This window comes from Corvus moneduloides, chromosome 5 (assembly GCF_009650955.1).
Source record: "Corvus moneduloides isolate bCorMon1 chromosome 5, bCorMon1.pri, whole genome shotgun sequence".
Lineage (NCBI taxonomy): Eukaryota > Metazoa > Chordata > Aves > Passeriformes > Corvidae > Corvus > Corvus moneduloides.
Genome location: NC_045480.1, coordinates 22,838,957 through 22,854,538, shown reverse-complemented (window position 1 = coordinate 22,854,538; position 15,582 = coordinate 22,838,957). Strand labels below are relative to the sequence as shown.

The window sequence follows — 15,582 nt, the reverse complement described above, 5'->3', positions numbered from 1 at the left end:
TTTCAAGTTGGGCATCTGCAAAACAGGTAACAGTTCACTCCTGCTGATAAACACACAAACATCACTGAAAAAGGCATTATATGACAATATTCAGAGCAAAGTAACAACACCCTATAAAGCACAAGGAACTTACTTAATATGTGGAAATTGCACAAAATTTAAGTAAAAGAGTGTAGTGGTTTGGTAAACCACGACAAAGAGGCAGGGCCACGCTTCAGATGGGAAGAACACTGGTATTTCCATTACCCTTTTATTAAAACATAGGTCCAACAAATGCTGATTGGATGTCTACCTAGACTGCAAAGAAGTCAAGAGAAACAACTCATGCATTCATAGCAAGTTAAGAGACCAGGTGGAAGGTTGTTTTTGAAAGGATAGATATCTGTGTGAATCTAGAGCTAAGTAGTTAAAACGGGCATCCAAAAATCTGGGGTGTTGTCTCCAAAGACATACAAGCACAGCTGCAAATTTAACTAGAGACTTACTTTGTTCTTGATCATTTCAAACATGTCCATGAATTTGATCAAACACGAAGAAAAAGTATCTGAATCTTTTGCTGAAAAAGAAAATGCCTCAGAAAATGTACTGGGGGTGATCAGTGCTGTGTTCTCACCATAATCCTGGGAAATCGTAAGCACAACTGAACGCATAAGCAAACTGAAAAATGCATTCACCAGCTGCTATCCAATGCCAAGTTTTGAAACGTCTATTCCTTATTTCTGCTCTTACGTACATAAACTTGGTATTCTGCATTTAACTTGACAGGATTTCTCACTTGAATGCTTATGATTTACAACGTATTTTCCTTTTAATTTACTGGAACTGCCGTTTTATCTGGGGGGATTTAACTAAAGCTGTTTCCATATGTTTTGAGATGAAAGCTTGAGACCACAGATTTGGAACTGTACAATGTTTGGCTCTTGGGCAGGTTGGCATAACTCCCGTGTGTGGTGTATATTCACATAATACCTTCAGGGTTCTTCAGCAGGACATAGCCTGTGAGTCAAGTGAGCATGCTGCTTTCCAACATTATAACTAGAGTCAACACTCAAGAGGTGAAGGATACATCACCAGTTTGTCCCCAGTAGCTCACAATAACTTTGTGTTAAATCCTACTCATTTCACTCATTCATGAGAGTTAGTGTCTCACATTACTCTCAAACAGAAGAGATCGACAATTTTAATGCTTCCACTTTTTCAGCAAAGACACAAATGGTTAGGAAATGCAAACTAAGCCAAATCTCACCCACTGCCAGACATGCACACCCAGTTCCTGTCTCACACCATGCAGCAGCAAGCCTCCATGTCACAGAGGTGCAGAGATTGTGCTTTTCTCCCAGTCTCCAACCCTGCCTGCCAGGCTCTGTGAATTACAGAGCTAGGAAAAGGTTTCCACAGGGTCATATGATACATATGGAGGTTCCACACTACCCTCTCCTCTTTCTGAGAAAGGAGGTATCCCTGTTTCCCAGTCACATAGGTCTCAACTCAGGAAAACAGAAATTTGAGAGGTCTGAGTGCAGGATTAGATAAAGTTCACAGTGACTCGAGAGTGAAATCCTAGCCCTAATGACATCAACAGAAAAGCTCTCACTGACTTGAGGGCCAAGATTTCAGCCCATATCCCAAACTGAAGTGTTTTTTAAGCTGATGAAATTCAGGCCCTGATCCTGTAGGAGATGTATACACCTTTCATTTCACATATTGAGCAGTTCAAATTCAACTGAACAATTAACATCAAATAAAGTCAGTCAGTAAGTTTTAGTGAGATCTAATCTCTAATTGTAAGTACAACATTAAGGTCTTACAGTGTAGTGAAAGGATTCAAACAGCACAAAAGCAACTCCAGGGATGCTTGCTTTGGTTCTTTTCTTTTTACTTACTTTTGTCTGATCATCAGCTTTAAATACATAGCAGATACTTTGCTGATTTGCTGCTTCATCCTTTATCAGACAAGCAAAGTAGCTCGGATCATGGCTGTTGTGAATCAGTTTGTGGACCTGCTGTGGCTTGTATTCAAACACACTTGAACAAATTAGAGGGTCCCACTGCTGGGTTTTCCCTGTGTCTGGTTCACATCGCAAACTGGCTGGTGAAACACAAAGTCGGATTTGGCTGATGCTGGGTTCTTCTTTGGAAGACTTTGCACTGAGCAACCGGATCTCGGCCACAATCCAAGGCAGCATTGACATAGTGGTTAGGGAATGCACTGGGAGAGAACCCACGAGCTGGAGACTGAAACTTGCTGAGAAATCACTAGGTGTTTGATACTTTTTAACTTTGAATGTTATTGGCTCCATTTTACAGTCTTTTGGAAACCTGGACTAATTCACCAATATTTTGGTTCCATGGAATGACATTATCTGGATGGCTCCTTTGATTAGGGAACAGAAGAGTTCTGAAAGGAAAAGAAACAGTTATGTAGGTGCTGGAACTCTATTAAAAACCAACTCTCAATTACACAAATAATTAGCAACTTAACATCAGAAGAGATTTACCATGGCCTAACTAGCAAGTTCCACCTCTCTGCATTGGCCCTTACTGCTTCAGGTCCAACAGACATAACTGTAATAAATACATTGCTCAGAAGAGAGTCAGTCGTGATTTAAAAGTTGCTTTATGACCTTAGCTCAACTATCTAATGAGTAACTAAATTACAGCGCACATTCTTTCTAGCCTGCGTCTGTTTCATGGGCAGGTACCTGTAGATCACACTGGCCTATTTCAATCCTATTATCACAGGAAGAACCCAGCTGAGCTATTCTGACCTTCATGACAGTTGAGGTCACTGCTTGCTAAGACACCTTTACATATGGAAAAAAAAAAAGTCAACTTGACAGCTTTCTTGTCCATAGGTGGATGACTTTGAATTTAGCTACTAACATGGAGCTGTTTCCTTAGGTATAGCTTGCTAAGTGATTATTGGTTGTAACCAAACAGATTTTTTCAATAAATAACACCCTAGAAATCACTGTCATCTACAAATGCTAGCAGCAGTCAACTGAGAGATCTCTGAAAAACCTGTCAGATAGCAGTCATGAGCAACAGTCCTTACAACATTCTGGGAAGAACCAGATGACAATCACCATTCATGGTTGCATTTTAACGCTGGTCAGCCAGACGGGAATACTTAATGTTAGCCAGACTGACACTGTATCATTTTTCTTCCTTAAAATACCAAATGGAATATACCAAGTGACACACAACTCTGTTGTAATCCTGTTATACCCAGCATCTACTTCCACTACTGTTACTATGTATTGGTACTTTTAGTAATGAAATCCAATAATTGCATTTATTTACAAATTCCATTTCGCAAAATGCAGTCTATGAAAACACATAGATTGGCATTTGATATACTACCCTGTTTTAACTCCTCTTTAATTGACCTAGTTTCAGCTGTTACATTATATTGTGTGAGACTGACACGAGGCTGACAGGCCTGTAATTGCCTGTGTTTGAATACCAGGACACGAGTTTACCATCAGTCTTACGAGAGTTTCCCATGATAAGACCTATTAAAGCCAACATAAATAGTACCAAGATATCCTTACAGAACATTTTAATTACATTTGAACAAGTACTGAATAAGTGGCATCTGTTTACTGTGACAAGAGTACTTATCTTTGTTCATCTACAAATATGATCAAAACCAGCACTATTTTTCTCATGAGTTTCTATTAAACTTTGTCCTTCATTTGCTCTTGCAATAATATTTTCAGACTGAGTTTCTAGCAGTCTTTCACCTTGTTGAAAATGAAAGGAAATTTTAGGATTAAAAAAAATCCCAAAACTTTTTTTAAAATTTCAAGATGGAAATTAATTTTGAGCTGTTTAAAATGCAACCAATCTATAAATGTCCCAGGGGGAAAAAAAGTTTCTGCAGTAACTGGCAAACTGTAAAAACAAGAGAACTGCAGAAATCATCTTTGGGTATATTTACTTTTTTGAAGCTTTTTCATCTTTTGACAAATGAGCACTGTGGCAACATTATCAGTTCCAAGGATAGCAAATTTAGCAAGAGCGCAAATTTTCAAGATACTATTCAATGAATTAATAATAAACAGCATTCTAGATGTGTAGATCATTTTTTTAAAAGTCTTTCCATAAACCTCTGGGTGTTTATCTTCGCATGCGAGGTGTGGGAATAAGGGCCATGAAAATCCAGAATTTGTACATCTCATTTCAAGTATACTACAGCTGGGGTTTTTTTTTTTATTTCACAAACAAGCAAGAAAATAAGCATCTTTTAGATTAATATAAATGCATTACATCAGAAATGAAATAGCACCAATCTGTGGCAGGGGAGGTTCAGGTTGGAAATCAGGAAGAATTTCTTTACTGAAAGGGTGGTAAAGATTGGAACAGGCTGCCCAGGGATATGGTGGAGTCACTGTCCCTGGAAGTGTTCAAGAAACAACAGGATGTGGTACTTGGTGCTGTGATCTAGTTCACATGGTGGCATTCAGTCAAATGTTGGACATGATGACCTTGGAGGTCTTTTCCCACATCAGTGATTCTGTGATTCTAAATGAGATAGTAGCTTCATGAAGCATTTTTACACCTTATCAACACAGACTGCTAAGCACAATTACCATGATAGTTTTCCATCTGACAGGAATCAAAATGGTCTCTTCTTTGACAAACTATTATAAATTTTTTCTCCTTAACAGCAACAATGAAAAATAGTTTAGCAACTGCAGGGAAGATTGGATTCATTCATAACTACCATGGTGTGTAGTCTAAACTACATAAAAATCGAGGTTTTAGCTTTTAGTGCTCTTGTCACTTAGTGGCATAGATAATAATCTTGGGATAAGAAAGCCTAAGAAAACTTCATTCTTAGTTGAAAACAGGAGAACTGAGCTGCCACACAGATGATGATGTATCCAGCCACATACTATTTGTAGCAATTTCTTATTTGTGTTTTCTGAGAACCCTTCTCAAAAAAATATAATTAAAGGCATGTAAAAATACAACAAAGTCACCCTCGTTTCAATCAACTTTTCAAGAAAGAGAAGTTTCTTTTTCATTACTACCATCTACCACGGTCTTTTACCCCAGATCTACGAGGCAATGCAGCCTCAAATAGAAATGAATATCACAATATAATACATTATTTTGCATGCCAACTCTAAGGACTGAACAGTATATTAAAAAACCCAAGGTTGATACTTTGTCATACTTAAACAAATATTGTACTGCTGGAATGTATTTAATATAATTGCGAAGCTTCTTGGCATTCATCTGTTTTTTAAAAAAATAAACACCTTGCAAAGTCAACAGCATAAATAGTTTCTGCATTTGTTATTTCCAAAGAAAAACACTACTAAATCAAACCAAATAAGTAGAAGTCAAAATGCTAGTTTTTTCCCTTATGTTAGGAGGGGCTGAAAGTGCAGTTTCTCAGACCACAAATTTAGCAGCATCAGAAAGTCTCCTTATCCAACCTGTATCGTTCTGTATGTTACTGTTCTGCATGTTCCATCTCCCTTTCCCAGCCATTCTTTCTTTGTTTCCTCCTCCTGTCACTTACCATAAGCAAATCCCACCAGAAATTATGCCAATTTCATGCTGCTGGTATTAACGTCCCTCAAGTTTACACCAAGGACTAGGTTTTCCTTCAAGACTAGGTTTTACTTCAAGACCATGAAGTGTTTATGTACGTGCTTAATTTAAACCTAAAAATAGTTTTGTTCTTCTCAACAGGCCTATTCCCAGCCATAAAATTAAGCACACATTACGGACAAAGAGTAGCCATGGTCTCAGCCCATCCATGTCTGCCCTGACTCCACTGCTTGGAATTTTAGTGCCCTTACCCATCTCTGGTTGCCACCACTCAGTTCATCCCTTCTGAAAGTTGGCTCTTCAGGTGCCATAGGAGTTTACGATACATACTAATACAGTAGGATCAAACAAGTTTCCTCTTCCTCCCAAGTGTCTGACCAACTCTTGCTTTTTAAATGCTTATTTCACCTTTAATCCAAGAGAGAATAGGAAAGATATAAAAATAAAGCTGTCCACTAGTTTCCTTCCACCTCAACTTTGATGTTCCTTTGGCAGCTCTAAATGCCATTCAGCTTCATTACTCTGGGCTTTGCTTAGCACACTGGAGGTCTCCAGTTGTTCTCCCAGTGCTCACAGACATAACTGGGACAGCTCCTCTTTCTCCCCTCCACCAGCATCTTTTGAAGGATCTTGGTTGCCCTTGCACTCAAAACTGAGAACAGCTTGAGTGGCACTCCTCAGCTGAAGCTTTGCTGCTGAGAAAGATATAGTTTAGAGAATATGAACCTTAATGTTGCTACTGTTTAGCCTGCTTTGATTCAGCTGTATTTGCTCCATCAGCATAAAAACAGCCAGTCAAACTGTAATACATAAGATATTTACACAAACCGCATTAATACATCAAACCCTGCCTTCTATACTGGGGGACACCAGACTGACTCATTAATGTGGAACATACACATGGGAACACATGTGTGCCCTTTGTTCTCAACTTCTCTTTTGCTCTGATCAACCCAGCCACTTCTCACAAGTGGGGAGCAGGCTTAGAAAGCATGCAACACTACACGGATAGTCCTGTTCTAGCAAAATCTGATACTCTGCTTTTTAAAACCCTAACCTAATTTAAAAAATATATATATATTAGACTATTGCTCTCCAAAATCAAGTTGCATTCTCACCGTGTTGTGGCACAACACGGTGAGAGATACCTTCAGAGAGAAGTTAGGGTGATGGCAAGACAGCATGAAAGGCACAGCTACACAAATTATTACTTCTGCCATTCTGGACCCCAAGTTTTCCCCATGTGAAGGTACATGTCTAAGCAGCATTGCATCATGCAGGACAGCATTCCTCAAAATTCACCTTCTCTCAAGAGAGCAAAGACTATATCACAAGGAGAAAGTATTGGCTCCAGGTGCCAGTTGGTTAGATGGGGTCAGGTAAGCTTTGAAGTTAGGAAGGAGAATCATGTGGGGTTATTGTGTTAGTAACCTAGGAAGGTGAGGCACTGAAAATCAGGTTTGTGCAACTGGGGGAACACCAGGCAGATTTGGGATAAACTCAAACTAATACAGAAAAAAGGCAAAGAGAGGAGACAGAATGTTCTAAACCAAAAGAACACACACACACACACAAAAAAAAAAGCAGAACCTTTGACAGTGGTGAAATGTTATCATTCTTTTGTCCTTTCCTCTCAACCAGACTAAATTCAATACAGACATGCAGCCAAAAGTTTTAAACTATTGTTCAGAACATTGGTAACTACAGACCTAAGCAACCCTTCACTCTCCTCCAGCTCCTTCCCTGCTTTGGTAGCAGCTGGAGTGCTGGGACTCACAGCAGAACTGATGAGTTTAGAAGAAGTGTCAAGCTTTCACACAGCAGTGGATAAATGAGGAGTTTGACCTGGGAGCTGAACAGAAAGATGCCATCTTCCTCAATCTTTGCAGTTCTTCTGAGAGACAACTGTGCAGTTACTCCACATCAGGCTTGGGACATGGCAGCAGCTTTAGTTTATGTAAGTTTCTCTAAGTCAGTTTTTCTCCTCAAGAAGTTAAGCAAAAATTCCAACCATTCTGCAAGGTCTTATGAAAAACAGCTGGTCTTAAAGAGCACAAATTTGTTCAGCTCTTCTCTGCATGGCATTAGCACTGAACTCTGTTGACAAATGGAGCCAGAGGCACTGGTACTGACTGCACTTCACCACTGATTTTTTTAGCAGAAATATCATACTACTTAAGGATTATGAGGAGCCCTGGCCTGCAGCCAGAACTCTGGTACACTAACCAGAACTAAATACCACTTGTCTCCCTCTCTTTCTGATCCCTAACTGAAATTTACATTGTCTTTGCTCAAGCTGACAGATTTCTCTATCCAGCTGGCAGGATATATAGACAAACACGAATATATATAAAGTATGTCATGACACGGTCACTGCTAAGAACAGTTTTCAAATAGTTTTTATTTAATTCAAACTGGCACTTGGAACCATGACACACCCTTCTTGTTGCAAGGATGGTCTTTTTATCTCATAGCTACTTACTATCTGCTGTTTCCTTCTGAAGTTATGGTCTGCTGTGGGCAACAGCATGTGCAAGTCCAGAAACCATTCTGCCTCAGAAATCAGTTTTCATTTCCATTATTTTTTCATTAAATGTTGACTTTTAAAAGACTTAATGCTTAAATACTGTTAGCACCTCCAGACTGGGTGCTGAATAACATTCAGCCATACACTCTGGTACTGGTTCCAGTAATAAACACACCTAAAATATTTACCAGTACAACCAGCATTTTTATCACTCCTCAAATAAGTTTAAAAAATAGACTGTTAATTTAAAAATTGCAACAAAATGGTAGTATGATCTTGATTACAAACATACACATTTATAATCAACTATCTAGTGAAGAAAATAGCTGACTGCTCCTGCCCTTAACACCTGTTGCTATTTCCTTAATCAAGTCCATGGAAATTAATATGCTGATGATTGAAGTCTTCTGACTCAGCCTCATACAGACCTGAACAAAATACTGAACTGTTCTACGACTTTAATGCACTAAAAGAAAACCCCAACCTTTGTAAAAGAAAGCTTGCTAGGTAAATTACATTAGGAATACTATTCCTTTTTATTCAATTGCATATCTACAGCCAAAATGCCTGCATTCAACTTTGCAGTTAACCAAATTACAGTGAAAAAAGTGTCAAGTCATCCACATATCACTGAATATGTTTCACATTCCTTCCATCCTGTCGTTTTTCTCACCTGCACGCATTTCTACTTTTGTGTATTACCTATGATTTTCAGCATTCCTATATAACAACCCGTGACAAATTTCTATTTCAGCACTTAAAAGTGTTAAAAGTATAGACATACGCATCAGCTCAGAGTTATTCGCTATTCAGAAAATGTATAATTTATTAATTTTGACCCACGATGTTCCACTCAATCTCTGGGCTTAACGCAGGCACAAATCCCACCATCTGCACTACTAAAGGTTCCTACAGCAGATCTGCCATGTTAGCCTCTCTCCCAAATAAAACACAGCACACAAAGGCCTCAATCTTTTCAAACTGCGCTATAAATAACCACATTCGTTTCATATCTCTCGTGAACGCAGTGTCAAGAGATTGTTCCCCTGTTGACTTAGTTCGTGAATTTAAAGGGCCGTAAGAACGCCGCGCCGCTGTGGGGCGATTGAAAGTTACATTCGGCTGTGCTGCGGGAGGTTCTTCCCCAGGGAAGAGCCGCTTTGGTGCTCTGAGACGGAGCGGGGTCTGGGAGGAGTTATACCCACCGATTTTGCATTGATGGGCGAGGAAAGAGCAGACAAGAGAGAAGAACTAAAGGCACCTCAGGTCACTGACAGATTAAATTCAAGCAGATCTTTTGGTTATTGTGACGAGGAGCCAGCTCTCCCCGACCCCGCCAGCCGAGAACAGCGGCACCGGCGCCCCCGTCCCCGCTGCGCTCCCGCCCGCCCGCCCCGTCCCGCAGCAACGCTGCTCCCACAGCCAGAGCTGCGGCTTCGCCGGGAGCCCCACTAGGACCGACGGCGCGACCCTGCCGCGGGCGCCGGGAGGGCGCAGCCCGCCCTTCCCCGCCGCGGGCACGGAGCGGGGCCCGGCCGGACCGCCCGGCGCCGGAGGCTGTCGCCGCTCGGAGCGCGGGTGCAGGCACGAGCCGCCCCGCGGCGGGTGCCGCACTCCTCGCCACAGCTCTTCACTTCCTCCGCGCCGAGAGCTGCTCTTCCTCCTTCCCCCCACCCTCCCAAAACGCTGCTCGGCCCCGCCAGCGCCGCTCCCCCGGGCCGGCCCGCAGCGGGGGCACGGCGTTCCCCACGGCCGCCCCCTGCCAGGCCTGCGTCTGGGGCTGCCCGGGCGCCGCTTACCGCCGCAGGATGTGCTTCCCGCAGGGAAGTGCCCTCGGCGGGCAGCGGCCGCGGGCTGTCAGGCGCGTTCGGGCACCGCCCGCGCGGGGAGGCGGGCGGGGCCGGTAACGGGCGCCGGGCCGGGCGAGGGGCTCCCGCTGCCTCCCGCCGCTGCCCGCCCCGCCCCGCCCCGCCCCGCCCCGCCCTACCTGCCGGCCGGCCGGGACGAGGAGGGACCCGCGCCGCACACCCGGCCGGGACGAGGAGGGACCCGCGCCGCACACCCGGCCGGGCCGCTCGCCGCCTCTCTGCCCGCGCCGCGCCAGCGCAGGCGAAAATAGCAACAGGCGGCGGGTCTCGGCCCGGGGGCCGGACGGCACGGGCGCTCGGCAGAGACGGCGGGCAGCCGGCGACAGGGGGGCGCCCATGTCGCGACAGCGGGCAGCTGAAGCCCCCTCCCCATGCCCGTTAAGTTCCTCTCGAAGAGCATTTCGGTGACCCTGCCCCGTGTGTCTGGCACAGCCTTTGATCTCCCGCGGAAAACATGTCGTTGTCGCCTTGCGGTAGTGAGCCCGGGCGGACGGCTGGGTCAGCTGAAGTGGCGAGCGAAGTTTGCTCACAAAACTGGAACTAGCCCAGCTCGTGAGCTCTGAAGCGGCCAAGTCCCACTCGGGTGTGGGCCCAGCCCTGGCTGCAGGGCAGCCTTTTACGAGCTCACCTGAGTCACCTTGACGGCTTCCTCAAAGAAACCACTCTTGCATATGTATAAGATCATCGTAAGAGTTGGTATTAATTGGTCTTCCAGTTGCCAGAAAGCATAAGGCATGAATGGATCCGGAGACTTAATTATACTCCTCTGCAAGTGGAGATTAAGGCACCCTACATCCCCGTTGTGCAAACCACTTTTGCACTCAATTAATTTCAAGCCTTCTTAGCAGTAAGACCACTGATTTACTTACTTTTAAGCCTGTGCACATTTGTAGACTAAAGGAAATCTGCTCGTTGCTGTGAGGGAAAACAGTCAAGCTGTTAAATGCAAGCACAATGTTGGCCCATATTATGAAAAACAAGTCAAATTTCGGTATCCAAGCACATCCCCTACTTCCAAAGTGTAGATACACATGAAGATACAAACTGCACTATGTGTTCATGGCCTTCGGCATCTAGGTGTACTTCCACAGGATCGCTGGTAAGTGAATTGAGCTTGCAAGTAGCAGTTCACTCAGAGAGTATGTCGCCAGTCTGTGCTCAGGTCATGATTTGCTGCTTCTACTTCGGACATGGGAATAGGTACGAGTGCTTCTTGTTTTTCAGTGACATCTCTACGGTCCTTGGAAAGAGGAATGCCATCTTCTTGCAAACAGTGCCTGTCTTAGTTTTTAAACCATCACACCTAAGGACATAGCTCTTACTCCAGTTATCACCCAGTATCAGTACCTGAGTTAAGTTTACGTCCTTTTGCTCATTTTAAGCCTGATTGAGCATTGCATGCCTCTGGTAACCATGCTCCAGCAGAAGGTGAACTGCAATTCCCACCCAGACAGCTCTGGCACTTCAGCCGAGGCTCATGCATTCCCAAATTACCAACTGATCATCTCAGCAAGACTTTTTTTTACTGCTCCACTGTTGCCTTTCAGAAAAATGCAATGAAACAGATAAGGATCCTCCTACAAGACTATTTCTTGCTCCTTGGAAAATCCTTGAACAACAACAGAAGTCAGTACTAGAGCATCACATTTAGAAATACTTTCTTCTCCTCTTTGATACTGGGAAAGAAGTCAGCCTCAGAATGTTCAGCCTGCCTGCAATGAAAGTTACCTAATAATCAGCTTTCAGGCTACGTTAGACAGCATTCCTTCTTTGCTTCCTGATGAAACTGTTACTTAAGTAGGGGCAAAAAAAAGAGAACCACAATGAGGGTTTTATGTTTCAGTCCCTAAAAATTAAACGCTTTTATGTGTTCAAAGACTGGGATCCCAGTATTCATGTAAAAGCCATGAGCACCAGACTTCCTAATAATTTTCTATTTTCTGAAAGAGTAGGTCTCTGTTTTTTTTTCCTTCACAGGTTAGATTTTCTTTACAGTAGCCTATTAACTAAAACATATACCATCACATTAACTTCCTAAGACTGAGGAGGAAAATGAAGCTGCGCTTTCCATATCCTGTGAACATGATGTAAAAATAACACCAGTTTAACCATTTTCTCTTTGCCCAGTCGCGTTCTAAAAAAAATGCAAAGAAAACCCCACCACTGCCTTTTGTACAGAACCAGAGTATACAGGCTTGTATGAGGCCCTCTGTGAGAACATGTGGGTTCTTTTGTAGGTTAAGGAGCAGAAGTATCTACTCACGTGGTCCCAGTTGGGGTAAGATTGTCGATCAATATAAATTTAGGCTGAATGTGCCAGGCAATGAGTGAGGGCAGAACTTGCTGCTGTACCCTTTGAAGTACCGTGAGGCAAACAGGAAGTTTCTACCCAAGATGCTTTCAGAGTCCAAGTTGCTCCATAGTTGGGCAGCAGCTGAGCAATAATGTTCTTGGATTGTGAATTTGAATGCAGGCACCTATATTGTGTTTCAGTTGCATTGTAAGCCTCTGTGCTTTTCCCTCTGTATTACACATAATGATGATTTTCTATTGTTATTATAGAAAACAGTTCTTTTTTTTTGTGACTTCTTTCATGTAAATTTGTTTAGTACATTATTAAGGGATGTTACAGTTTTGCAGTGCTTTGACTTAGTGAGCTCTGGATGAAGCACTACATTCTTATCCAATGACATTGTATCTCCAGATGCTATTTATATATTGTCTCAATTCATAAACAACATTTGCATAACTGTTATTATAGCACATTTGCCTGCTGCATATGCTGTAGGAATACATGCCCGTGACATTAATTACTGATTATCTTTGTAGACAAGAGGCTTTCTATTATAACTGATGAGTAGTCAGGAAAGAGTTGAGCTACTGTTACAGATCCTGCCTGCTGCTGTCTCTGTATTTTTGAGCATTTCAGATGGCATGATTAATCCCCTCTCTCCTTCGTTCTATAAATACATTTGAAAACAACTTACCAGTGATTGTATTTTAAGATTTTCCTTTTGTTTGGAAGCTGCTGTTTCTATGCCATCATCTATACTACAGTTTATTTAGGTGGGTGTTAGGATATAATTGGAGAGTTTAATAGGCTCATCCCATTATGCACAATGTTCTGATGGTGCATGACCTCATTTCAGGTACCTGGCAATTGCTATACAAAAGAGTGATGTTGGCTTCTACTTGGAAGTTGATCAGAAGTACTAACCTTGATGAACATGTATCTTACATAGTGCAAAAATGTACTGGGAAGGAAAGCAATTCAGTTTAATTACCTTTGATTAGTTTTGTACTTAGAGACAGAAAACAGTTTTATTGGTGATTATTTTTATTTACAATTAATTAGATTTACATATGGCATCCAGATGCCTTCAGCCTCAGAATCCTAAAAATCCCCAAACTCATGCTGGTGGTTAACAAATGTTAGTTTAATATAATTTTAATGTTGCTATTCACAGTGACTGTTAACCAAGGATGTAAGATTTGCTTGTTGGTGGTACATGAAAATAAAACCCATGACCACTGGAATTTTTTTAAGGATTCACAAGGAGAAAAACTTTATTTACAGAAACTGTGTAGGTGAATCAGTTACATATTTAAGCACAATACATATTTAAGTACAATATGAAAATTGCTTATATATTAAATCTTCTTTTAGAGTGAACTCCAATTATCCTTGTATGATTTGTTGTATATAGCAAAATTACAAAATAAATCCTTCTGCAACTCAAGTACAATACTTGAGTATCGTAACAATACTTTTACATAATATGCTGGAGACTAAGTTCATAGCCTATAAGGAAGATGAAATGTATTTACTTCCTTCCAGCCAAACTGTTTCAATCCATTCCTGAATTTTAATTTATTCAGTAAATTTTATGAAACTGGGACTTGTAAAAAAACTAATAACCTTCAAGTGGAGTCCATCGGTCTACTCTTAAAGCATTACTGTTTTGGGGTTTTATTTTGGCAGAGTTTTGAGTACTATGCTAATTCTTCTCAGTCTTTCCCTCTAGCTCCATAGGCCTGACCCACTATAGGATCAATGTTTACAACTGTCACTGGAATTGTGTTTTCATCTGTTATAAAAAACAGGCTCATTTTACATGTTTTTGGAAACATAGGGATGTGTCTTTCTCTAGAAATAGCCAGGGATTACCTTACACCGGAGTTCAGTCCGAGCTGCAAGCATTCATTCACATTCTGCCATTCCAGTCACGGCAATTCCCATTTCTGGATAAAATACTAGTGGCCCTGCTCCCAGTTCAAGGCTGCTTTTTCACTAATTACATTTGTTTGTTTTTTTTAATATCTAACATGGGACTAATAATGTCTAAGTAGGCTTCATTATCTTACACAACACTTTGGTGGAAGAACTAGACCAGCTCTGAAGAAACTGTAGCTTAACACCCATTCTAACTTGCAATACTAACTTCTCTCTTTGCTATACTCTTGCTGCCTTCGTTTCAATTCTTTTTTTCGGTTCTAGATCCTCTTTCTCTGATGCAAGACAAGGTTAGTAAGGACTCTAGCAATAACAAGTTTTACCTTGTAATTCTGAGTTTGTTGCACTTGCTCAAGCAGCTTGATAAACTGCTGTGGGTTTGGCTATTTTTTTTTGTCACCTCTCCCCCTGCCCTGAAGTTGTGAACTTCTATCTGGAATAGAGAAGGAAATGGAGCACATAAATTCCTTGACCTTAGGAAGACAGAACGATAAAGATTGGGTCTGTACTGTTTCTGAGGATGCTCTAAAGCCATCCTAAGGATATCTCAGTATACATGAGTGCATTGCAGGTCTCACTTCCAGACTTCTAACATTAGCAAAATCCAATTCCAGGTTTGGCATGTAAAGGTACATGTAAAATATGCCTCTCTAGCCTGTGGAGATGTTAAGATAAATACATAAAAAAATTCAGGACCTGTAATCCTCTGTCTTCAGGCCTTCCCCATGAATTCAGTAAAGTATCCTCTATCATATTCTGTACCAAAAGAAATGCAAACCCTCCCAATAAAAATGAAAGTAAAAGGAATGATGGACTGGTTTTGGTCTGAAGGTCCATTTTAAACATCACTGAGTTCAACTTCCCTACATGAAGCAGGAACACCTTCCACTAGATCAGATTGCTCAAAGCCACATCCAACCTGGCCTTGAACACTTTCAGGCATCCAACAGCTTTGCTGGGCAACTTGTTCCATGTCTCACCACCCTCAGTATAAAAAAATATTTCCTTGTATCCAATCTAAATCTATCCTCTTTCACTTTAAAACTGTTACCCCTTGTCCTGTCACTACAGTCCCTGGTAAAAAGTATGTTTCTTATAAGCCTCCTTTATATATTAAAAGATCTCATAGCCTCTTCTACAGGCTGAGCAACCCCAGCGCTCTCAGGCTTTTTTCCCAGCACAGGTATTCCAACCCTCTGGCTGTTTTCATGGCCTTGCTCTGGACCTACTCTAACTGGATCACGTAGTTCTTATGCTGGGATGCAGTACTCCAAGGGGGGATTTCACAAGAGCGGAGTGCAGGGAGAGAATCACCTCTCCTGTTGAAGCCCAAGGCTGCAGACAAAGCTTCTCCAGCCCTGGGTATAGCTCATCAATGCCCAAAG

The 15,582-nt window shown here is 42.0% G+C and overlaps 2 protein-coding genes across 10 annotated transcripts in view; one reads left to right on the top strand and one right to left on the bottom strand.

The window, feature by feature from the left end:
• TBC1D1 (TBC1 domain family member 1) overlaps nucleotides 1-10,669 on the bottom strand; it is a 100,726-nt gene extending 90,057 nt beyond the window's left edge. For 5 of the 9 annotated variants that reach the window (XM_032108987.1, XM_032108976.1, XM_032108982.1 and 2 more), the window contains exons 1-2: nucleotides 9,895-9,992; nucleotides 1,884-2,398 (exon numbers count right to left, since the gene is read on the bottom strand). In XM_032108987.1, coding sequence (XP_031964878.1) covers nucleotides 1,884-2,300 — 417 coding nt within the window. In that variant the 5' untranslated portion in view covers nucleotides 2,301-2,398; nucleotides 9,895-9,992. Of the gene's footprint in view, nucleotides 1-1,883; nucleotides 2,399-5,819; nucleotides 6,606-9,300; nucleotides 9,417-9,894; nucleotides 9,993-10,082; nucleotides 10,151-10,591 lie in introns of those variants that run through there. The other 4 variants (XM_032108979.1, XM_032108978.1, XM_032108977.1 and 1 more) reach the window with 4 other exon arrangements.
• On the top strand, nucleotides 8,940-10,214 carry LOC116444115 (formin-2-like). The gene is made up of 2 exons (XM_032109205.1): nucleotides 8,940-9,172; nucleotides 9,410-10,214. Exons 1-2 carry the CDS (start codon nucleotides 8,940-8,942, stop codon nucleotides 10,212-10,214), a joined length of 1,038 nt encoding a protein of 345 aa, XP_031965096.1.
• Nucleotides 10,670-15,582: the final 4,913 nt, after the last annotated feature.

Bases quoted from the DNA above. Each gene is read 5' to 3' on its own strand.
- LOC116444115 (XM_032109205.1), top strand. From the start codon at position 8,940: ATGTTCCACTCAATCTCTGGGCTTAACGCAGGCACAAATCCCACCATC. The intron at 9,173-9,409 runs GTAAGAACGCCG...TATTGTGACGAG, and splicing joins GTTCGTGAATTTAAAGGGCC to GAGCCAGCTCTCCCCGACCC.